The 25936-nt window shown below is 38.2% G+C and overlaps 1 protein-coding gene across 14 annotated transcripts in view; it reads left to right on the top strand.

Moving 5' to 3' along the window:
* hspg2 (heparan sulfate proteoglycan 2) overlaps positions 1–25936 on the top strand; it is a 187726-nt gene that overhangs the window by 66550 nt on the left and 95240 nt on the right. For 11 of the 14 annotated variants that reach the window (XM_038287350.1, XM_038287353.1, XM_038287356.1 and 8 more), the window contains exons 4-15: positions 16054–16163; positions 16268–16326; positions 16439–16611; positions 16696–16734; positions 19042–19167; positions 19290–19505; positions 20975–21094; positions 21203–21334; positions 22574–22718; positions 23468–23625; positions 23717–23857; positions 25754–25917. In XM_038287350.1, the coding sequence (XP_038143278.1) occupies positions 16054–16163; positions 16268–16326; positions 16439–16611; positions 16696–16734; positions 19042–19167; positions 19290–19505; positions 20975–21094; positions 21203–21334; positions 22574–22718; positions 23468–23625; positions 23717–23857; positions 25754–25917 (1583 nt within the window). The remainder of the gene's footprint in view (positions 1–16053; positions 16164–16267; positions 16327–16438; positions 16612–16695; positions 16735–19041; positions 19168–19289; positions 19506–20974; positions 21095–21202; positions 21335–22573; positions 22719–23467; positions 23626–23716; positions 23858–25753; positions 25918–25936) is intronic. The other 3 variants (XM_038287348.1, XM_038287355.1, XM_038287354.1) reach the window with 3 other exon arrangements.

The following is a 25936-nucleotide window of genomic DNA, read 5'->3' as shown; positions in this document are numbered from 1 at the left end:
CCCCATTATGCTGGGTTTCCTGTCGTGTGACCGTTTGATGAGGCTTAAGGCATGTCCATTTCCTCTTTGCCTGTCCAAATCAGTGCAAAACATCTGGGATTTTAACTCACCAAAACAAGACCTATTTTCAACCATCCTTTGTCTATTGTTGCTATCAGTCCAACGTAATCACACTCTGCCATCTCCTCTAGAAAGTCGAGAGTAGTATCTCATGTCCTTATAACCTTTCATCCTAACCTCCGCTCTGAGAACCCAAAGACATTTCTGGAGGATGGCACAGGCCCGTACGGTCTGTGAGAGCCTTCTCTTGTTCTTTGGACTCTCTGAAGGACTTTCCCACTGCACTAATAATGTTGGCCATTATTGTTGGAAATTCAAGACACAGAGGTCATGTCCACTTATTTGCAGTGGTTCCCAAAGTAAGTCCCCAAATGGGAGCCAAGTGCAATTGCAGAGGGTTTGTATTAGACAAGAATTGAATAAATTGCCCATTTTGAAGGATATATTCTTAAAAGTTAAGGCAATGACCATTAAATGTGCTAGTTATGTTATATGGCTATACACAAAACACCAGAAATTATTCAATTTTGATGAAATAAAGTTGTACACAAAGCGTGTATCCTGATATTTAGGCTTTTTTGAGCCTAAATAGAATTCAAGCATCAGGCACCATGAGCAGACATAAACAGACATAGCGCCATCTGCTGGCAATATAGAGGAACCATCAGAAAGCAAGCTAGCAACAACTAATTAGAGCCTAACTGTCCTGCAATGCCTTGTGGTAAAGTTACAGCTCAGTGTGGTTGAAGACCAACCAATGCTATTTCAAAAACGTTCTAGTCAATCCTCCCCAGAGTCCCCTATCAGATTAAGAAAGACAAACAGAGACACATCTATCTTCCTGTCTGACTGTCTCTCTGTCTGTCTGTAAAAAGTATATAGGCGTCATCCAATACTTCAATAAGAGTAAGGATGTATCACATTACATCTGATTTAATGTTTAGAAATGATGCAATCAGACACTCATTATGTGCAAGATCTGGTATTATTTGTGTTGCCTTTAAGCCAATTCAATGTAGTTTTCTTTTACTTTTAATGTACTACTACTGAAATGTGACAAATAAATAAAGCGGCTTTGCCTTTTGTTAATTCATTCTTTTTCCAATAAAAGCTTTAGGAACCATTCTTAGTAGTGAGAACTGTATATATGTTAGGACAGGGTAAGAACTTCCACTGGCAATATCTACTGTTCACCACATTTTCATCTGATCTCCAAATGGTTCAACTTACTCACGGGTCGCAGAGTAGCCAAAATGTTTACACAAGTAGGACTAGAAATACTTCCCAGGATTATTACTTAACTGGAATATAAGTGAAAATATTGACAGTTAAAAATGACTAATAATTAGCTGATATCAATACTACCATTGATTTCAGCCATGATGGCAATATTAATACCTGATATCTATATCAGCCCAGGTTTTCATAAATGTGCTGCCCTAAAACAAAGATATAATTTTAGCTTTTTTTGTTGCCTTTTAAAAGATAGGACTTTTAATAAACAGTAAATTAATGGATCTGTTGGTATGGAAGCTGAAAAGCAGAATATTTAACTGCTAGGAAGTTTTTCTATGCTTAAACAAGTACCAATTACACCAATTACTTGTGATTCTTGTCGACAATAATCAAAACAGATTATTCCATTATCTCATTAAGAGAACAAATGTTGCAGCAGGAGCGCGGAAGGTTGTCAAGGTGACGCTGTCTTTGCTGTTCCTCTGGCCATCCCACAACCAGACCACCCAACCACTTTAGCTGCTGTTCTTTGGCGGGGGTTTTCGTCTCACAGTGGTATTACCTTTATGAGTGTGAGATTGAGGCCGACTCTTGAGCAACAGAGGGACGAATGAGGGCAGCTGCAGTTGTTTTGTTTTTCTGCAGTAGGGGCCTCAAGGTGGCTCTACGTTTAATTCAAATGGCTTTAGTCACATGTGTACACATAACCAAGCAGACAAAATAGTGGTGCCGAAGGACACACTTGTGTTTCGTCGTCTCCTCCCTTCACAAACAGCTGATTGCATGCATGAGTATGCATGGTTCAATCCAGCTCAATGGTCTTAGTCACTGATGTGAGTCTTATGACTGAACCCAGCTCCATCATCTTTCTCTCTGTTGTGCCAACAAGAAATTAGTTACCTTGGAGTTGTTCAGTGTGCCACTCCTCATGAGGATAGAAGTGTTTGTGCAGCCAGCACAGATGGTTGGATACATTTTTCTTCAGCTGCAGATTTAAGTCTCCTAGATTTAGGTTTTATGTTTTGCATAATGATCTATGCAACACTTCACACTAAAGACAGAGCACAGATTAGAGTTTATGGCTTGGCTCTCAGTCATACTGTTGTTTTCCAAAATGTGGCTGAAGCTTAACAGTTGATCAGTGGCTTCCTGTTTAAACACAAGGGAATATCCAAATAGAATAATGTATCTCCTGAGGGTTATATTCCCTAAAACCATGGGTTATGTTTTAAGTGAATCTCTGTGAAGCTGTTATATGCAATTAGACCTGCTGTTGTCAAAGTGTTTACTTATATTGTCTATTTAACCACGGTGAATGTATATGGACTAAAATCTGGCTGTTTCAGTCTGATTTTAGCCATTTCAACTGTTACTATTTTTATACTAAAATACAATGGTCTGCGCTCCCACAGGAAAATGTCCTTGTGTTTGTCACTCTTCTGCAGCCACAAAGCATCTGTGTTACATTAAATAATGTCGGCTCATCCTGCCTGCTGCTTCAATCCCCCTGATTAGCTGCAGCTCCTCAGCCACCAGGGTATCTTTTGAATACTGTACTGTGCAAGACCAAGACAATCCCAGGAACAGAACATTTACAACAGATGGCATGTGACAGAATCCAAAAAGGTTCATCCACCTTTGGCAGGCTAATGCTGCATTCACACCGAACATGTTATGAGCGTCAAGAAGGCGCCCAACTCCTCATCGTGGATGCTTATGTTCATTAAAGTCAGATGTGCAACATTAAGAATGTTTTTGGTGCCCTTGATGTACGTTGAGAAGGGTGTGTGCAGATGCTTCTTGCTGGTCTCTTGTGTTTAGCTGCAGATGCAATGAAGATGCTTTATTTGCTGTGATTAATGGGGAAAAGGTTGTTTTCAAGATGTTTTGAAGTGCACTTCAAAATGGCAACCATGCAGTTATCCAGGATTGTGATCCTACTTTAAATTCGGTAGACTGTCACTGGGAGTCCAGTAAAGACATCTTCAATCTGGTCATTTACTCTGGGATTTAAAGCACTGTTTGTAGCAGCTGGAGGTGAATAGTGTTGTTTAGTTTGTAACATCTGCAAGTACCAGAATATACAATCAAACATATTTCACTGGAAAGTTTTATTTTATTTTGCCATAATCAAGGAATAAAATATTTTAGTGGAATAATCATAGCACTATCACTTTACTTTTTACATAAGAAAAAATTGTTTCCATGTAAATCTAGTGCAGTGCAGCGTCTTTAAATGTATGTATTCTTGTTCCTTTTAGTTTAGTTTTATGCTGACAGCTCTACAGGAGCAGCGATCCCGGCTTGAATGCAGCGACTGTCTTCCTGCCAGCTCCTAGCATCAGATTCTCTGTGATTTCCCAGCAGTTGAATCTGACACTTTGGAGATGCTTGATACATTGTAAGGCTTGGAAGCTCAAAACGTGCTTTGCCCAATGCTCAAAATCATTGAAGATGCGCTGCGCCGTGCGACAAAGTGCTCTTTATGATCTCTTGACCTTCCTTGATGCGCATCCACCGTAGATTTTGCATGTAAACCGGCTCTCCCCGATGTTCAAAGTGTGTTCGGTGTGAATGCAGAATTATGGTGTTTAAAAGTACATAGTTGCGTTATGTGCCTATACCTAAAAGATCAAAATCAAGTTGATTATTATGATATAAGGCTATGTACTCCAAGTGTCCGTCCTGATAGTGTTCTGATCGTTCCGAACCTCAGCACCTGGCGCCATGAACAGACGTGGCACTGTCAACAGGCAGTACTGCTGAACTAGAGCCAGATGGTGGCCGTTAATGCAAGCTACTAGATAACTCAGAATCGTGCCGACCGTGTTGTAATGCCACATGGAAAACCGACTCATGGGCATACACAGAGCCCATCTTTAACAGGGGGAAGATGGGGCTTAATAGTATGACTAAGACGAGTAGCACTATTAGCAAGGACATGTACCCACGTGTCTATCTACTTCGCAGCCACATCAGAAAACTTCCTGAGCTTTAGCTCCAGCTTTAATGTAATCCAACGCTCTTACTGTTTTCCCAGTGCTACTCCTGTTGCATCCCTTTTGAAATCAAATCATCTTGTTGCACCCTTTTTTTTTTTCTCAACTACAATGAGCTCCACCGTCGCTCACCTCCATTGTTGTAATCCTGTTCACATGATCTTGCTGTGGTAAATATACACAGAAAAGCTATATTTAGAAAAAAGAACAAAGCTTAGAATGCAAGCCGGATACAACCAAAGTGAGTTGCTGGTACTATATATATATATATATATATATATATATATATATATATATATATATATATATATATATATATATATATATATATATATATATATATATATACACACCTTATGGTGGTATTTGTGCACAGAAGTCAGTTTCCAGTTGGAAATACAACTTAAAAAAGGCGATGAATGTCCTTGCAGCTTCACTGAATTATTACATTCAGGAATCGTAGCCCTAAGAACACATAAATCCCTGACGAGAATTAATAAAACTGATATTCCTTCCATTCCCTGGCTCTTCTAATTCTCCTATAATGAAAAGACAGCTCTATATCATCAGGCTTTGAAGTATGATCGGTTCATTAGCTCTAATTAGCTTGGCCTTCTGTTCTTTTGGAGAGGCCGTATTTTCTGTCATCCTTTCCCTTGATGAGCTTGAAGCGTCTGCCATTTAGTTTCTTCGGTTTAACAGTCTCCCCTTTACTTGCCTTTTGCACTGAGCTGCTATAGATACAGTCAATATATAGTAAGAGTTAGGGTGTATTTTTTTTCAACTCATTTCAAAATCTGTCATTAATGAGCTTCAGGTGCCATATGGTTTGCTGCATGTGCAGTCATGAAACAGCTGGATTCAACAACAAATGAGCTGCTGTTTATTGAGGTCTACTGAAGTTTATGGAATAGAGTGCTGGAGTCCAGGCTGGAGCCCAAAATCTGTCTGTAATGTGGTCCATTAATATAGTTTCTAAAAAAAAAGATTTTATCAAATGATGCCTGTAGTCGCAATATAACACTGTCCTTTGTGCAAATCGTCCCATCCATGTTCCAGAACGACTCCAAGTCCTCTTTAGTTGAGGTTTTATAGCCTGGTTCAGTGGTGCGAGTGGAAGAACCAATGAGTCACCATAAAACAAAGAAGGCTCATTGTTGCTTGTTCCATTGCAGAGAAATCTGATGGCACTGAGTTCTTCCACAGGAAAAGGAAAACAGGAAGGACTCATCCTTCTGAAGCGGCACCATCTCTGGGTGGATGTCTGCGTCAGGTAACAGAAATGTACAAAAAGATCAGCAGGATGGGGTCTTGTTTGTTGATTTAGACCATGGCTGTCCTGCAACCTTTCCTCTTAGTTCCTGGTGTGATCTAGACAGACACTCGGTCTACAGAAGCCATTGTTCCCTTAAGCATGGGTGGTAGTGGCTACTCCGACTGTCATTTATCTGTGTTGCACTCAGTGCTTTTATGTTTTGTTGATAAAAGTTACATTTCTTTATCTGATTGTCTTTTTCTGTTTTCTCTCTTTGTTTCCTCTGCCTGGCTAACTTTGATCACTCCTTTCTTTGTCTTGCTTTGCTCTTTACAATTCCCCTTTTCACTGCTTTTTGTGCTCTGTCAATCCCTGTCTTACCCTCCTGTTGCTTGCTTTCTGCTTCTTTCCTTTACTGTTAGCCAATCCCCGGCAGTTGGAGTCTTGGTATCTGAGAAACATACAGAGCCCAAATGAGCCGGAATACAGTAAGTCTTCAAGCACTTCTTTCCCCCTTCTTTCTTGTTTTGGCAGACTCTGCTGTCACCTGCTCCTCTCAGTTATGCTCACATTTCCAAACACACTTAAATAACATTTCAGGAAAGATTGAGCTCGGGCATGTTACGCTTTGTATCTGCTGACTGTATTTTTCCGAGCACTTTTCTCTCTCCCTCTCAATGATTCCTAATGCCAATGGAAAAATGATGGGAGATGTTCCATCAAGCAAAACGAAGCTTATCATGCTCCAGTGACAGCACCTTCATTACCAGCTGGAAAAGATGTCTTGGAAACTTGCAAAAAATGCACAGCTCCTCGCTTTAATTAGAAAAGTGTGTTGAACAATTTCTTCTTTCTCCCAATATGACAAACCAGCTGTTACTGTGTGCAAAAAAAAAAAAATGTGGGCAGTAGTTGGTTTGATTCTGTTTGTGACTCTGCAAGCTGTGGGAGAGCACACAGAGGCCAGCTTAATGGTAAAGGCAAGATTCATCTCCAAAGAGCCTCCCAGAGGGCACAGATTGGGTCTGGAGACACTTTTTTGGCCGTGAACCAGTACAAGAGGTAAATAGTAGGCGTCTTGTCTGCAGAAATGGAGCTAAGGCAGAACCAGCTGGTAAATGACTGATTTTATGACTTTCAGGTTTTGTAATGTATTTTCCTGATGATACAGATTGTATTTCATGTATTATATTGAGAAATATCTAATGCATTCAGAATACTTTATTATCGCCCTCCAGTTATGTGGCTGTGTAATTATTTCCGTTAAGAACTGAGGTGATGTCACACTGCATCTGTTGAAGAGCAATGACTGAAACTTTCTCTCTATTTATTTGAATTCCTGTCTTTTGGATAACATCCACCATTTCTCTCTAGGCATTGGGCTAACAGGTGAGGTTTGGACTATTAAGTTTATGGTTGACTTAATAGGGTAGCGATGTAATGAGATAATTTACTTAAGATTAATTGTCAATTAATGGTTTGTGAGATTAAAAGTAGATCCATCGGATTAATTGATAATGTCCGCTAAAAAGGAATTTCTCTCAGTGTTGTAATGTTACCAGCGTACGCTAGAGGATGCAATTGATCATTCTTAAGCAGATCATCATTGTTGTTTGCAAATAAAAAAGTAGAAGAAATATATCTACCCAATGTATGCCTGTAGCACAATCCGTACAATCAGCTCAGAACCAAAAATGCATAAATAGACCAACATGACTTATTTCTGTTACCAGTTTGATAAAGTGTACTAAACAACATAATCTATAAGGTTAATAACAACTTTGCTGAGATAATAAATGTGTTTATATCATTTTTATTGTATTATTCATCTGAACCAGATTTGCTCTAGAAAATCCCTTCCCTGCTTCTGGCAGCATTTTTTGGCTTTGGATATGTAAATAACTGTTGTCATTTTTGGTTTTATTTCATCATAGCTACATAGTATACAGTATGTAATCTAAAAAACAAAACAAAAAAAATACAGATAAATGTGTTGCAGTCATATTTTGCAGGTAAAGTTATTATTCTATACAATGTAGTTTAGTATGATTTACTTTAAATATATAATAACCGCATAAGCATTGAATAAATGTCTTAAGTTATTACCTAAATAGCGCCCATTTAGCCGTGCTACATAGCAGAGCAGCCTATCTTCTGGAGAGCAAGGATGTGATGATAGATATGTGGAGGGTATAATGCAACAATTTTGTAACATGATAGGAAATACATGCTAAGAATTGGCATGGTAGATGTGGAAGGCTTTTGTGAACTGATGCACTTTATAGAACCAAGTTTTAACATTCACCTGAGAGCAACCAGAACCTCCCATTTGAAAGCACTGCTAACAGCAAAATTTCTCTTCCAGCACTGGTTGCCACATTACACTAAAAACAGAGAGCTTGTCACAGTTAGCATCCACTTAATTGAAATGAAATTACAAATATGCCCCATTTACACTACCCTCTTGAAACCGTGCCGAGATCGGTCCAAGCATGGTAACTGAGAAAACTGTTGAGTGCAAATGGCACGCACACCGTGCCAGACGCAACTGAACCGTGCTAAAGTGGTACTAGTTCATCAGTAGAGCTCACGTGGTTCTGTTCTAGCTTCATCCCCAGAAAACAAAGAGCGCCTGAGCAGACCGCATCATCTCCTTATGCTACGTTAAGACCGGAAGCAGCAGAAGCAGCTAGTTTACATGCAAAAGCAAAGGTTGATGTGCATCAAGGCGCAGCAAAAGGTAGTCATAGGTAGTGATCAGGTCTAATTAAGCTAACAGTTGTCTGATTTTCTATTATTGTATGTTTTTCAATGCAGTTTTTAACATGATCTTAGAAATTCTACATATTGCTCCCTCTTTAAATGGTTTTACTGCTGCAGTGGGTGCTAGCTTCGGGGTTAAAGGTCAAGCTCTGTGTGGTTGAACTTTAAAGGCCCAACTCTGCTTGCTGCTCAATCATTTCTTTGTCTTCTGCATGGGCCTCCCTGTGTTTGGGGGGGGAGTTCAACAATGCTTCCACTGTTCTACAGAAAAACTTTAATAGCTAAAATAAAAGGGTATAATGCTAGTTTTATTTTTTAGGTGACAACAGTATTTGGGCTCAACTGAGGGATATTTAGCCTAAAACAGAGGAATCTTGGAGAATAGGTCTTGGAGTGAAAGTGCCGCTCATTAGCCACGGGGCACATCCTGGCGCTTCAATCAAAGGAACGCAATCATGCTCATCACCCTGTGGCGGTAGGCTCAGAGACGGTGGGAGCTATGAACCACTGTTGACCTGGCAGCAAGTACCCACCCAAATGATTAGATTATATGTGGGTCAAATAAGATTCTTTTGTGAGTAACTTTGATGTTTTCCGTTTTCCTGGCCAATGTTTAGGGTGACCTAGAGTTTCTATAAATCTTAATAATTGCCGCCTGAGGTGAAACACCTCCAGATTGTGCAGAAACTCATAGTTCTGTTGATATATGTTGACCTCAGTGTTTTCACAGGCAGAGCACTGTTTACTTTTTCATAAATTTCGCTTTTTCTTCTCCTGGAATGAGATTCTTGAAGAGGTAATGCTGTATGGGAAGAAAATGGAGCTTAATAATGTCCAATGAACCAGTCTGACTTTGAAGCATGCAACCACCTTATTATAGAAGTTAAATTAGAGGTGATATTTGGTTATTTCCAGCTAGATCTGTGAAAATTGGATCTAAAATTTTGGATTTATTTAAAAAAAAAAGATCATTTGAAGTTAAAGACTCATTTAACAGCTCTCACATTAGGTGTCTTTGTCTTTTTTTCCAAACAATTTAGTAGGAAATAGTAGTCTGTAATTTAGTATTTCAAATGTGGCATTTACATTTAGGTGACATCCAAGGATTTCTCAGTGGATGTTAAATTAGCCATTTGTACGCTGAACGAAATAAATCAGCAACTGCAACAGTAGGAGTAGCCTAATTATCATTTATCATTGAGAGGAAAAAGAAATGAAATGAGAAGCAAGAAGCATTTTTAGCGAGCGCGGGTAAAACTCTTTGCATAAAACTATCCGTCATTTAGTGCATCACAACTAAACCATCCATTTTTTAAAGTTTTTCTTTGGAAGTTGGCTTCAATTCTTTTACCTTCTGTCTTGAGTTTAATATGTTCAGCAGCACTGTTTACTTGTTTGTAGAAGAAGCACAACACTCAAAATATATATCTTTAACACGTGTTTGTATCAATTTTTTCTATGCCGGTAACACTGTCTCACAAACATAAGGCCTTTTTTGTAAATGTTGGATAATTCCTTCCAAATTTTTCATTAAGTAAATTAAAGTAAATCTAAAGTCAATTTATTAAAGTAAATAGTTTATTGGGCAAAAGACAAAAGAAGAACATACTTGCAACGTGACATACTGTACTTGAAAACGATGTGCAGTGGATGAAAAGAATGAAAGCTAATAACTATTTGATTGGATCGAGGGATTAATCATCCTTCAGTTGATTCACATTTTATCTGCAAAGATGTTGGCTGAATGGCTCTCTAGGAAATCATCTTGCTGATTCAAAAATAATCTTTACTTTCAGTCAGAAGGTATTATCTTAAGCATATCTTGGGATTGAGGCCTCAGTCTTGGCCTTGAGACCATTTTTTTTTTTTTTTGCACATTTTGAAGTATTGCATTAGAACAGCTTGATGGGAAACACAAAAAAAACCAAACCAATATACTGAATTTCTATATACCTCATAATCATCGGATGGCATGAACCATCGCTAACGCTAGCTGATAATAAAGTACAACTTGCCCTATTACAAAACATTCATTAAAACCTCTGTCCATCACTGATCTGTGGTGTGCTTTGACAACTTACAGGAAGCGAAATGTCTTCAAACTTGGAAACAAAGTCAAATTCAAAGAATTAACAGGTTACAGAGATGTGCTTTCAGCGTTTTTTTTTTTTTTGCTTGGCTGAAAAAAAAAGAAAAAGAAATTCATTTAATTCCAAACAGACTGAAACACATACAAGGAACAGCATTGTTTTCTGACGTTGGCAGTTGCCAGATCTGTTTATACATTTTAGTTTAATTACACATGTTTACTGTTTGTCTGCTCCTCTACATTTCTGTGACAGTAGACACAACAGACTTCTTATTCCCTCCAAACAGCTCCTCTCTGATATCCCCTCTGTCGTTTTGAATGCAGAGGCTAGCAGTTCCAATAAAATGTTGGCAGTCAAGAATGGGGCACCCTACTGGCCCTTCTCTATTTTAAGTTTCGGATACTTGGCCGCTGACAGAGGAATTCTAATAGTACAGCTGACATTTTAGCTTATAATGAGTTGCACATAAACATTACAGAAGACATCTGTAAGCTTTTCTGGATAGAGTGAAAATTTTGAATAGTTGAAGACTCTGAAGAAAATGTTGTCGTGTTAACACAACTTTGGAAACAGTTCATCTTTAAAGATCTCCGTCTACATTCATTTGCTTCTCATGGGGTCATAAAAGCCTATTTCAACCTACAAAAGCTTTCTAAATCCTTTAACCTTTTTCACATTTTGTCATGTTAGAAAGACAAACTTCAATGTTTTTCATCTGTAAAAGGAGACTTGCCGTTCTGGAGATTTTAGTAGTAAAAAACTGAAAACTAGTAATGCCCCTTCCGTCCTATGAAAAACATAGGACTATGTTATTGTAATATGAACAAATACAGAAAAGGGCAACTGTTATGAAAACTTTTTTCTCTTCACTAAACTAATCAGAATAACCAAATGAATCTGTGCATATAAAGCCATCCTTAATACTACGGCTCGAGAGATACTAAGTTTAGTTGTCTTTGAGGTTATGATTTCTATACCTAATGTCTCTGGCGGGTCTTCGTCTTACATTATGATGTTTTTACTTTTATGACTTTATGTTTAGCAGAACATAGGAAGCCTTTTGTCACCAACCTTGGTTTTAAAATGAAGAGGGATTTTAAACTGGATGGCCAGATCAGGGCAGTAGTGATATCCAGTTTTTCTCACCTGTGGTATTTGGCTAAAATAAAAAGGCAGTTTGTCAAAAGATTACATTAAAACAGTACAATTCATACACTTTAACTTGACTGATTGACTGATTGAGTGTTTAATTAGTCTTACCCCTTCATATAGCTCCATGCTGCTTCACCTATTTTCCCCTTGGTGTTATCCTGGTCGTGATTGAACATGAGGTGATTTCAGACTTTTTTTTCAATGCAGCTCCCAAACTATGGAATGCTTTGCAGCCATAAAATGGAAATATAATTTCCCTTTGTGATTAATAAAGTATCTATGAACGGAATTTTGAATTGAATTGTCTTTGGCATTTGAATTGATACCAGTTGTTAAATAATTGTACTTTATATTGCTGCTTTTACTTTGTGTAGTTATTTAGTATTTTAAATGTTTATCTTAGTAGTTCTACTTTTTATTTATTGTAATAATTCATCCTTTTTTTTCCGGCACTTTGGTCAGTGCCTGCTAAGCTGGCAGTAGAACCGACTTGAATTCGGTTCTACTGCCTCAGTCTGACCGTGAAAAGGAGGGACGTTTAGTACAGTACTTCAAGCTGATTGGGTGACGTGCCAGCTAGTACCCGCCTTCCATAGTACCCTTTCAGCCAATCATAGCGGAATAAGCTGATAAATCCAAACTTTTCCAAATCCTGTCTGAAGAAAAGCACAGACATCTTTCCCATCTACAAATGAACAAAGTCCTTCTCTTTTCTCCTTTTTCAAATGAAAAATTGTTGCTATTTTAGCTAAAACAGAGTCTACTGCGGTATCGACTGGTGGGTCCTCCAGCGTAGCCATATTTGTAATGCCCCGGCAAGGCCTTCCTGACTGTCGTCATTCCTACATGTCCCCACCTAAAAACACTGCGGGCATGTCACTGGTCCCACTCGCTGGTTTTACGAGATTAGCACAAATATTTCAATATGGATCTGATGTAAAACTGAAAACTCACAACCAGCGGCGTAGGAAGCGGGGGGGACGGGGGGGACATGTCCCCCCCAATATAAAAGCCAGGTGGATATGTCCCCCCCAAAAATTGTACCGCAAAATATTAGATTTTGACAATTTTTTAACTATCGTGCTTTTATTTTGAAGGCGCAGCATAGCGTTACGTCACTGTACTCCCCCTCCCCTCTCTGAACTGCTGAGTGTTTGAGCACTCAGAAGGGAGGGAAACAGCGATACAGAAAGTCAGAAACTTGTTAATGCTATGAATATTGCCTATTTATAACGTCTTGTTGTCAGTTCACTTTCATATATAGAAACAATCTTTTTGGTTTAGGCATCTTAGTCTTGTAGGAAGAGGATTAGGGCCACTGAAAAAAAAAGGTTAACTGATTTTTACATTTTTTTTTTAGTTTAACATGGGGGGAAAAGTCAGAATTCTGACTTTTCTCAGAATTCTGACTTAATCTCAGAATTCTGACTTTTTTCTCAGAAATCTGACAGATGATTAATATTTCTAATCAATTTCAAGAACACAATTTCAAATCTGCTGAGCTTGCTGTGCAAGAAAATGTAAAATATACGTATAAAGAAATATAACAGGAAGTACTGCTAAAACATAAACTAAATGTTAAATAATGTAGATATTGGTTTAAAAAATTCTTCAGATTTGGAAATGTGGGAGGAATACAAAATTTTGAAATTAATCAACAAATCTGGTAAAAATAAATAAAATAAAAAAGTTGCACTTTTTTACTTGAGGAATTTGTTGAATAACTTCATAATTATGAGTTTAACTAGTTGGAGGTAATGCTACACTTCTCTGCTTCCTGTCCTGCTCATAAAAGGTAAACATTATAAACCCGCCATTCATTTTCTACACTATTTGGAAAACACAACACAAATGTAATATAACAAAAGTATGTTTAACAACAAACATGTTAGCATCAAGCCATAGCCATGTCTCTTTTAGAGACTAGCTCTCTTGTTTTAATGACCTTCTGCTCCTCCATTAATGAGGGGACCCCTCGGGTACGTAAAAAGTTGCCTAATTCTGTCATTTTCCACCAATGTGTCACTGGCTCTCTCAAACAACTCACATCTTTGTCAGTGAAGCTGAGTGCTCCACATCTCTGCCTTCATGGTGCCCATCTACATTAAGATCCAAAATTCTGAGAAAAAAAGTCAGAGTTCTGAGAAAAAAAGTCAGAATTCTGAGATTAAAGTCAGAATTCTGAGAAAAAAAGTCTTAATTCTAAAAAAAATAAAAGTCAGAATTCTGACTTTTTTCCCATATTAAACTGAAATAAAATGTAAAAATCACGTAACTTTTTTTTTTTCCAGTGGCCCTAATCCTCTTCCGTAGTCTGGGGCTGATCACTCATCCAATATTTAACTGCTAACTTTCTCTAGACGTTTGCCACGCTAGCCAAAATGTTTTTTTTATATATTTTTTTTTATATCTCATTTCAGTACAATGCCACCACCAACTAAAAGGCTGAAACAGCAGTAGGACTTACTCAGATTTTTTTAAAAGAGAAACGTCAGTGTAAGTAACAGTCACCTAACACAACTTGTGTTGAAATTAGCCCGGTCTGGGTGTGCGTTTTACAAGGATTTTAAATTTTTTGCGTGGTTTTGATTCGTCGAAATGGACAGATGTTATACCTGCCGCGCTCCTGATCGTTAGTTAACCACAGGGAGAATCAATTCTAATTCTTAGCAGCGGCGGCCGCGCTGCACAACCACTAATTAACCAACTAATTAACTTCTGCATCTTTATTTCCTCAAATAAACTGCTGGCTCCTCTTTTTACACTATAAACAGATTAACACAACATTGACAACTCTGTATTTTTCTCTGTTCTGTACTGCAAATTGGAATTAAAGGCGCTATTTCTACCAAAGGTCTGGACAGACTGGCCACCTGTCTAGGGTGGACCCCGCACCAGCACCTCCCGACCCCACTAAGGGACAGGGTGTACAGAAAATGGAAGGATGGATGGATTTCTACCAAAGGTTGATAATGCGTTTTTGAACCACATGCTTCAAAGCGCCCTGTCCATAATTCTTCAACACACTGTCAGCTCCCTCTGTCAGTCAACCTATATAAATTCATTTTTGACCATTATCGCAAGTTTGACAAAATAAAACATATCAAACTTTGCACTTGTGTGGCCTACTGAATTGTTTTGATTTTCTAGTGCGTAAGCGGACACTAAATATGCCAAGGGCTGAAGCACTTGAAAGACATCTCCCTTTGCTTAATAAAAGACTCCAGTCATTTTGTTTGGTGATATGCTCAAATCTTATGAACAAATGCATTATGTTAATTTTAAATGCATTATTTTTGCAAACACATTTATAAAGGAATAAAGTAAAAGATTAAATAGCCTTAAGTAGCGTACTTAAGATATGTTTCTGTTGAATATTTACGAATCTCAGATTTCTGACATGTGTCCCCTCCAATTGTAAACATATTCCTACGCCCTTGCTCACAACAGATCCATGAAGACTATTCAGCTTGCAGTGCAAGGTTAAGTGCCTGCTGTCCCTAAAGGGCTTTATAAATGAAGTTAGCCTGTTTAGGAAAAAATGGCACTGCAAAGTTTGAATGGACCTAATGTGTGACAGATTTTGGAGTGCTCTATGTTACACCTAATCTTTTAAGCCAGACTGACAATGTGCAGCATTCAGGTCTCTACATATTATTAATGGAACGGCTCTGATCAAATCTGTTCAGGGAAAGAAGTTACATTCAGGAGAAACTTCCGAACTGATTGGTTGAAGCATCACCTAGTGACCGCCTCCCAAAGTTTGCTCTGAGCTAATCACAGTCACAAATAAAACAGCAGCAGACACCATAAGAAACCACAACAACTCTTGTACTCTCTTTCTATTTCTCTTGACAAAGATGAAACCTTAAATTCTGATCAAAGTGATGAAATAGAAGCAGCTACGCGAACTTTGATTGTTGCAAACGCTGCAAAATACGGTTAGGCCATTTTGGGTTGGTCATGTGTTTCCAATGCACAAATATCTCAAGGAATTCAGCTGGCAGGGAATGTTATATTTCACCAGTTGACCTTTATGTTAAAGGCCAAGATAAAGGGACAGATATAATCCCTGCTGCCCCATCAATGCTCCCTTACCCTCTAGGTGTGTTTTCCCGGTGAGAAGATTTACTTATTCTTCCATAGCAGATCAAATTAAAGTCTTACTCACAACCCAGCAGAGTCTCTGCAGGCATGCATTGCCCATTTATCTCTAAATATCGACTGCTGGACTATCTACAAGAAGATGCATGTAAAATACCCCGAAAAAAGAACCCTATATATTTCTGCATCAAATAGGCCTGTCCATCTTGAGATCCCGAAATAGATGCCAACATTTGTGGCGAAGCTTTTCTAAAACATTTAGCCTAAATGAGGTAAATGGCAAACATTATGACATGACTTGATTGCAACGTGTAAATCACTTTTTAGTCTGTGGTTCTGGATTGTTATTGTGTTGTTTAGCTGACAGCTTCTCCTCCTCTTTCTCCATCTCCAGTTTATTATCGAGCTCTGGTCAACTTCACCAACTCTGTGGTGTATGGTCCTGAACTTGAGGATATCTTCTCTCCGGAGTTTAAGGAGATTTCTGAAGCAGTGATGGACACGGTACGTCTTTCAACCCTATTAACCTGTTTAGCTGATTTAAAAGATTAGAGGGTCTGCTGCTTTGTCAAAGCATAACTTTGATAAGTTTAGTTTTCTCTTTACAGCTGGAGTCAGAGTACAACAAGATCCTAGGTGTCCAGACAATCAACGTGGTTCTCATTAAGTAAGAGCACAAACCTTGCAAGGGCTATTTGACTTATTTAAATTAAAATCTTGAAGCCATTTCCCGTGTTACCATGCAGTATGTAGCCTTAATAGGTGGTTTTATTCTGCAGAAGGATAAAAAGAGATGGTAGAGACGATGTCTTTGTGGAACTGGATGTGGGCTCTACTAACAACAACAACGAAGAACAGCTCCGCAGCGTCCTCTACAACGTGGTGAAGGAGGGAACCATAGCCTCCTACGTGACGTCAGTTGAGGGCTTTCAATTCAGACAGCTAGGAAAAGGTAAGGGTGAAAATACCCATGTCTTAGCAAGTTAAGGTCTACCCAAACATTAGGCATTTTCTTCAATGTATGCCTTTTTTCTAGTAGAAACTCTGCCTTCAGTGGACCCTATAGCAATACCAGGTTTGTACTGTACCATGCCTCCAGCATGGTGAGGAAGCAGATTTTGCTGTAGAAACTGTAGAATGACCATAGTGCATTCATTCTGCTGATATTTAATTATGGCAATTACTTTGACATGGAGATGTGGTCTGAGGGAATGTTTTGCATGGAAGCACAAGCGTAGAGTTTTGGCTGCAATCCCTGAGGTTGCGCACACATAGAACATGAAACGACCCTTGCATGGCATGAGCGTGATGGAGAATGCTATTGTTCTATGCAACATGACGCAACATTTGGTATCTGTAGGTTCCACTAGCTTGGAAAACAGGCATGATATGTGGTAGGATTTTAAGTAGAACATATTGACATCTGGATGGGTTGACTTCCTGTACTGCCATTTTCACACATGAACAACGGAGGAGTAAACTCCAGAGGACAAATATCAATTCAAAGAATTTTATTTTTCCTACAATGAAAACCTTGCGATAGAGAGACCAAAGGCATAAGTAAACCAAGCTGCTTGCTGAGCCATGACAGTTATGGCATGTTAGCCAACTCTAAATTTATTATAGCTCTGTTTTTATAGCACATTGTGCCATGTTTGTGTTCAAAATTTGCATCAGCTTGGTTTAAGGTGATGCTATGAAATAGGTAGTCCCCTCACAGGGGGCCGATATTGCAGTGAGGCCGAGGTTTCTTTCTTCCAAACTGGGAAAATCACATGAGAAATCAACTAATATATCATTAAAATGGATACTGCGTCTTGCAAAAGGCTATATTTCATCATATATGACTGTGAAGGGCTTGAAAGAAGACCTTTAAATACATTTTCATTAGCTGCAAGCAGGAACTCATAATCATGGATGGAAAATTGTCAAAGAACTTTTATTTATGTAGCACATTTCCGTAGCCCAACAACTCAAAGTGCTGGACATGGAAAAAGCTAAATGAAGTACATTTCTGTGGCTTAAATGCAGTTAAATGATTAATCACTATGAATAACTGAAATAAAAAAAATATACCATTAAGATGTGATGATTTTGAAAAAAGAAATTGATAAAATGATTAATAGAAAAATGCAAGAAAAGTTGGACTGAAAATATTGCAAACAATGTTAAGACAGCACATTCAGGTTGGCTGTTGATCCACTGACATTGAGTCTGAAATGTAAGTTGGAGCTAAGCTATTCAGCTATTAAAGTCTACTCTCTGAGATACATGGAGCCATTGGAAGGACTTTAGAACTGGGCTGATGTGCTCTACTTTCTCAGTTCTAGTGAGAATGCAGGCAGCAGCTTTCTGGATCAGCTGGCTGATGCACTTTCTTGGCAAACCTGTGAAGACACCACCTCAGTGTTCAATTCCACTGAAGATGAACCTGTGTATTAGTTTTTCAAGATCCTGCTGAGACATTAGTCCTTTGATCCTGGAAATGTTCTTTAGGTAATAGAAGGCCAATCTTGTTCCTGTCTTAATGAGCCTCTGAAGTTTTAGATCTGAGTCCATCACTGCACCCAGACTTAGAGCCTGATTGGTGGTTACTTGCTGAATTAGCTGAAACTGTGAACTAACTTTTAAACTCTCTGCATGTGGTCTAAAAATTAATAGCAGAGGGAGTCAAAGTTGTTACTCGGTTCACCGTTGCCATTGGCTTAGTTCATTTACTTCCTAAAAAGGTGTTTCTCTGAGAGGGAAGTAGGATTTAGAAGCATAGGACAGATTGGGGATACTATTACCTGGGGCTTGAGACCATACCTCCAATTGATTCTCAGGTTTTCGAAGCTTCTCTTCGGACAGCCGTCCAAATTTTTGTGATTTTTAAAGAGGGTATTGTGGAAATATGGGTTCTTGTAATATTATTCATAGATGATATGGGAGGACAAAACAAATTAGAATTGCAAATGATGGAGGTACCAAACAAGAAAACCTTTCACTCTTTTAAAAGTACAGGTATTTTCTACCTCTAATTGGATCTGTTCTTGTGTAAAAATGGCCTATATGCATCATATCCAGCTTTATGAAAACTATCAGAGGTTTTAAGGGTAGTCTGTGTCTGTTATCTCTTGTATAGTTTGTCTGTTGTCCAGTCTGCTTATTGTGTTTTGAGTTTATCTTTTTATTTGTCTGCATCAGCCTTTTTAACTATGATCACACAGAATAAGGTTTCCTGATTGGAAATAATTGACTTTTATCTATGCTGTGTATGAGCTGCTTTATTTAGTCTCCCAATATGTAACTTGTCCCTTAAAGTGACACCATGAACTCCTTTTTCCCGCATGTCTTTGATCCTTGGTTGTACCGCTTGCTTCCTCTTTTGCACTCCTTATAGTAATCCCCATTAAAAGGCCCTGCATGGCTGATGAGTACAGGTGTGCTGATGGAACATGCATCCTGATGGAGTACGTGTGTGACAACAGACCCGACTGCGCAGACATGAGTGATGAGACCAACTGTGGTGAGTGTTTGATTGGCTGAGCTTGGCGTACTGGCTTCTTAATGAACCGCCCCCTTCGCTCGCTGACATGTACAGTACTCCAGTTCTCTATTTTAAAAGTTTGATTGAAAATCTGTTCTTAGATGCCATGAAGTCCGTCCCTTCAGTGTTTACAACCCCCGCCGCTGTCACTCCCACTCCCCGTCGTGACATTGCACCAATGGGGCCCCGCCCCCCCACCCCGCCTTTTCTATGCAGAACAGATCAGGCCAAATGCCAGAGCGGGGAATGCATTAACCAAATTTATATCTGTGATGGAGAGCTGGACTGCAAAGACGGAAGTGATGAGCTGGCGTGTGGTAAGTTAAACGGTTCAACACATGATCATGTTTTATACTTTGATTGAAACCTCTTCATCTATATTCTGTTCAGATGTGGGTAGTAACTAGTTACAGTACTCCTTTACATTGATTTGACTAATTTGCCTTCTGAGTACTTTTACTTTACTTCATACTTTAACCTTGGTAATATTCTGGTGAAGCATCGCTAGTCCTACTTGAGTTGAATTTCCTGCTACTGAGACTCCAAGTAAATTATTGCTATTATCCCTGTCATATTTCTTTTTTTAACTTTCCCATTAACACTCAATATATATATATATATATATATATATATATATATATATATATATATATATATATATATATATATATATATATATATATATATATATATATATATATATATATATATATATATATATATATTTTACACATTTTAAACATTTTTTACCTTTTATTGACTATTTACAGAATTTTAACTCATCTTTTGGGAATACTAACCTATGAATGACATTGTTTAACCATATTTATTAAGCTGTGCCTCTAAATTTAATTTATACTATTGTATGTCCTCTGTGTTTACAGCGCTTTTTGGCAACTGTGATTGTTTTAAGAATTTAAAAAGCTATGGTTAATTTTTGGGTTGGCGGTTAGCAAAATATGATGGGCACGGGTTGGGGTCCATAACTAGTTTTCCTGTCCAGGGCCCAGCCAAGGCTGTCTGCTGGCCTTCCCCTGATTTAGATCTTTATTTAAAATATATCAGAGCTCTGAGACAGGCTACAATAACTAAGCAAGTAAAAAACGTACGATCACAAAACAATGTGTTCAAGTTTTATATTTGCTCAATTCCGGCAGAGCAAAAAAAAAATATATTCTTTAAGAGATGGGTTGACAGTCTTAACAGTCTTGAGTCATTTAAAAAGTGCTAAAAACATTTTTATTGTAATGTATTTTCAATTACTTTAATACTATATTTGAAGTGGGCGACAGTTCAAGTCTCTGCTCCGGCTTTCAGTGTCGTTGTGTCCTTCGGCATGACATTTTACCCGCATTGTCTACTGATGGTGGTCAGAGGGCCCTATGGCGCCAGTGTAAGGCAGCCTCTCTGCTGTCTGTTAGCCCCAGGGCAGCTGTGGTTACAATGTAATTTGCCATCATCAGTGTGTGAGTGTGTGCATGAATGGATGAATGACTGAATATAGTATAAAGTGCTTTAGTCAAGTCTCAATACCTAAAAAAGCGCAATATAAGTACAGGCCATTTACCATATGAAGAGTTTTTAACCTTTGGTTGTCGTGTTTAAATCAATGTATAAATTGATGTTATGAATCATATTGAATTTCTTTAACGTGGATGTATGTGACATTTGAATTATTGACAGAAAGGTAATTTTTCAGGGAGTTAGACGCTAAACTGCTTAATCAAAATAACATGATGGAGTTCAACTTGTTCATATCATCCCCGATTTGTCTGCTCTTTTTCAGGTACTCCGTCTCCCTGTGAGCCCAATGAGTTCAAGTGTAACAACGGCCGCTGCGCCCTAAAGTTGTGGCGTTGTGACGGCGACAACGATTGCGACGATGGCTCTGATGAAATTGATTGTCGTAAGTTATTCTTTCTTCATGGAGCAAAATTTAAATTTTACCAATGTATTCAGCATGCTTCATACATTACATCATCAGAAGGTTATAGATCATCTTTCATCCTCATAGCGACCGGGGACCCCAACGACAGATGCGATCCTAAGCAGTTTGTATGTCGGAGTGATAACACTTGCATCCCGGCTAGTTACCAGTGTGATGAGGAGCCTGACTGCAAAGACCGCTCCGATGAGATAGGCTGCAGTAAGTCTTACTCGGGCAACTGTCTTTTTAAAAAATCTTTTCCTAATTTACCTATTTTTCTGGGAAATATAGTAATACCTCAGAACAAAGGACCCTGTATTCAAGGCAAGACAGACATTGGGATCATTCAAAAAGCATTTTTATAAAAACACATCTTTGGTAGCAGCGGCTAGGGTGTCTAAGAGAGGAACCTCTGCAGGAGAGAAACACAGGTTAGTGACCACGATAAGCTGATGGAGGATGATTATTAACGTGTGAGTCACTAACCTGGTTTTATAGTTCAGTCTGTGCTCAGAGAACGAGTTAGTTTCCAGCCGGTCTTCTGGCAAAAAGCAGCGGTTGCCACCCAGATAGTTTGAGATGCTGAAGCCTTTAAGACTACAGAATTGACAGAAGATCAGATCCAGACAGGTAAAGGAAGGCAGGATAATCCTGAGGGCAAAGTCAAAGGCGGTGTCAAGGACATGCTCAGGATTCTGAAGGTGAATGTCAGAGGCACTAAGGGTTTTACGAAGGAAAATCCAGGTTGGTGTCAGGAATCTGTTCCAGGTTGTGTTAACAGGCAGAATCCAACAGGAGTCCGAAGACAGGTCAGGCAAAGAGATCAGAACAGGAAAAGGCAGGCTCAGAGGTCCAAAGGCAGAATGGGTCAGGAGCAGGTAATCAGAACATAATCAGGTATGCTAGAGAACTCTCACCAAAGGTACCAGAATAATCTGGCACCGATGACTGGTTAGAGGGCTGGTTAAATATAAACTGGAGCAGATGGATCAGATGAGAAACTGGGCGGAGTAACGCAGGAGAAAGAAATTAGTAATCAAGCCAGTCATCAGCGCCAAAATCATGATAAACATAACTGTCAATAAAATGTATGTGTAGATGGTTGAAATTTTTTTAAGTCTATAAATGTTAATAGATTTGAGATTTTATTTGTTCCTTGTTGTTAAATCATACATGCATGTAATGTCAGATGTTTTATCATTGAGAATATAAGTTTAAAACACAAGTTACATCTTTGTTGAAATGCTGTTCTCAATGCACACATGATATAAAGATTAATTTATAATTCTCTTTTCACCTTCTACTCATTTAACGTGGGTTACAACCTTATGGTGCATTAGCGCCACCATTTGGTAAGGAGTTTTACACTTGTATCAGGGGTTTTAAATTCTGCAACTCTGCTCATGTGTCAGGCTTTTTATGTGGTTGTATTTACCAATTTGCAATGTGCTGTTTCAGCCCCACCTAATGTGGTGAAGCCACCACAGGAGTCCATAGAGGTGGTGCGGGGGTCAACTGTGACATTCACCTGTGAGGCTTTTGGAGTTCCAACACCCATGATCACCTGGAGACTCAACTGGGGTCATATTCCCAAAAGCGACAGGTTGGGCTTCTCAAGATATTCTCCACATCTGTAAACAACAGCAGTCATTCCTCTAATTACAGTAAATAAAAACCACGATTTACAAGGGATTGTTTTCTCTTTTTTTAACTGATGCAGCTGGCATGTTGCTCTGCAACCTATAAGACACCCCTTCTTTTAGCAGTAAACTACAATTAAGCTTTTGACATTCAGCCCTCCCACTTTAAACCCCACCTTTCAAGGCCTGTGATTTTAATTACTGAGCTATTTGCTGTGTACTCCACTCCAATAGCTGTGGTTGCAGTCTGCAAAACAAAAAGTCTTTGGAATTCTATTGCAATTTTCTAATCACAGACATGGCATCCCGCTCTAAGGTGTACATTTTAGGACATCCTCTGGGCTCAGGAAATAGGTCTTTAGGTCTTAGCAATAAACCGTGTCAGGTCAAAGGTCACAGGAAAAAAAAGGGTTCTATTTTTAAGTTAAAACTGTTCAAATATGCAGTATGCTATATTGTAAGCTTTAGATTTTTTTTTCTGAATTAAAAAAAGAGATCTAAGACCTAAGACATAATAAATGTATTCCTTGGACCAGATAATGTATTTCTTGTGACTTGAGGATGTTCTAAAATGTACCTGTGCCTGCTCTGTCTGTGTTTTTTTTAATGTATTTTAAACTCTGTGAAAATCAGAGATTTTTCTCCTCTTATGCCTACTAACAATGTGGGTTTGGAATTGGAAAATTTATTAGTTTATGCTCTGTGTCCCAAGGTTTACTATGACCAGTGAGAATGGCCGTGGCACCCTCACTATTCGTGATGTAAAAGAGGCAGACCAGGGGGCGTACACCTGTGAGGCCATGAATGCTAAAGGCCTGGTGTTCGGGATCCCGGATGGAGTGTTGACGCTCATACAAAATTCAAACTCTGGTACAGGATATAGCTATGGAGGAAAATAACTCACAGCAAGTGGTTTATTCTAAAAAAGCTTTTTGTTAAAATAATAGTACTGCAATTGCAGGAAATTGTCCTAATGGCCACTTCAGTGTGGGTAACCGCTGCATCTCCTGCTTCTGCGCTGGAGTCTCAAAGAACTGCAAGAGAACTGGACGCTACCGCAATCAGATCAGCCTGCGCTTCACTGAGGAAGACAATTTCAGAGGTACTTAAGTTGGTAATCATTAACAATTAAAACACCTTGGCTTTACTAAAGGTTTCAGGCTAATCTCCCCTTTTTAAAAGCATGAACATCCTCATGTTTAATATAGTATAAGAGAAAAAGTAGCTAGTTATAGTTATTAGTTGCTCAAAAACATTAAATAAGTTAATAAATCAGTTACTGCACAATCAAAGTAAGTAGTTATTAGCCAATGTTGCAGGGTTTTAAAGAAGAAAAGGATTCCGTCATATATTGTGATTGCAATCAAATAATATAGCCATATTAAATCTTAAATGTAAAAAATATAATCAAACATCAATTTTACTTTCTTTCTTTTATACAATTCTTAAACCTCCAGCCACTAGTTGGCAGCACTCTGCCCAAACACCTATTATTCAGCTGCTCAGCCACAGCAGAACAACAACAGGATCCCATAGGTTTTTCCAGAGCTACTTTATTGTTTTTTTTTTTTACTGTATTGGGATATATTCGGATAAATTATATTGTAACAAATTTATCGTGATACGTATCGTATCGCCAAATTCTTGTTATGACCCTTACTAATTCACAACCTTAGCCAGAGGTAATATACGTTACTTTGTATGATGTAAAGACTTAATCAATTAAACTTTGCTGTTTTGGAACCATAAATACAACTTGAAGTTTGGTTATGAAATATGAAATATTTGTTATTAATGAATTAATTGAATAATACATTTGAAAGGAATATTTGAAAACAAGATGTATGTTTTTTTTTCCTTTTGTTTGTAAAAACAAAATCAATAAAGCAAATTTGATATTTTAAAACCTAAATCTCCACTTAGAGCTGCAATATACTGTAAGCAAAAATATATTTGCTATTAGTTATATTTTGGCTAATTGCTTTCGTGTTGTTCTGGTAGGGGGAAGTCATTCATTTCCATTCAAAATCAAAAATACTTTATTACTTACAAAGGGAAATTATGTATGTGTTCTGACAATGGTAGCAATATGTTTTAAAATTATTATTAATCTTAAATATGGAGCTTCCTATTAGCTAACAGAAATGGGTCCACACCCAAAGGAGCATGCAATTATGCATTTTCACCATGAATAGTTCAAATTCAGTATGGAGAGTTGTTAACATGTCTGTTTTAGATAAAAAAGTATGAAGCTCCATATTTCTTCCCACCCACCCATGTACCTGCTTTTGAAAAGTATCTCCATATCATTGAGATTATGATGTTAAAACACTAGTTTTTTTTTTTTTTTTTGTACTTTTTAAAAATCATGTTCTTTTCCATTTTACTAAAAGACCGTATTCATTGGTAAGGCAAGCCAAATTTATTTCTATAGCACAATTCAGTACAAAGACAATGCAAAGTGCTTTACATGATTAAAATGTAGGAAAATTAAACAGAATCAAAGCAAGTAGGAAAAATAAAATAAAAAATGCAGAAACAAAAAAGAATGTTAAAAACAGTTGGACTAAACAAAATAAAAAAGTTGAACTGATGATGTTTCAGTTTAACTGTTTTACTCGAACAGTCGAAGGTGTTTTTAGTCTTGATTTAAAGGAACTCAGGCTTTCCAAACTTTTACAGTTTTCTGGAAGTTTGTTCCAGATAAGTGGAGCATAGGAATGAAATCCTGCTTCTCCATGTTTAGTTCTGGTTCTAGGTATTTAGAGCAGGCTGGAGCCAGAAGACCTGAGTGGTACTTGATGTTGCTTCAGGACATCCAATTCTGTTAGAACACATCAAATAAGTTTCTGTTTGTATGATGTAACAAAACCTTAAACGATTCCTGGTATGAATACTTTAGCAGTGCACTGTAGAAATATTATTAGCTTAAATGAATCACTACGTATTTTCTAGACTTTACAATTAAATACGATTAAATTGAGACTTTTCCTTTCAGGAGTAAACGTCACCTACCCATTCAGGCAAGATACTCCCCCACTCTCCTCCACTCAGCTCCTTATTAACCCAGAGATGGAAGAGTTCCAGCTTGTTGACTTGTCTCGCCGGTTCCTCAACCTTGATTCTTTTTGGACCTTACCTCGCCAGTTCCTTGGCAACAAGGTTGGTGCAAAAAAAAAAA

Source organism: Cyprinodon tularosa, unplaced genomic scaffold (assembly GCF_016077235.1).
Source record: "Cyprinodon tularosa strain WSP-4 unplaced genomic scaffold, ASM1607723v1 ctg239, whole genome shotgun sequence".
Lineage (NCBI taxonomy): Eukaryota > Metazoa > Chordata > Actinopteri > Cyprinodontiformes > Cyprinodontidae > Cyprinodon > Cyprinodon tularosa.
Note: the sequence above shows the minus strand (reverse complement) of the source record. Positions and strands in the feature narration are given on the sequence as shown.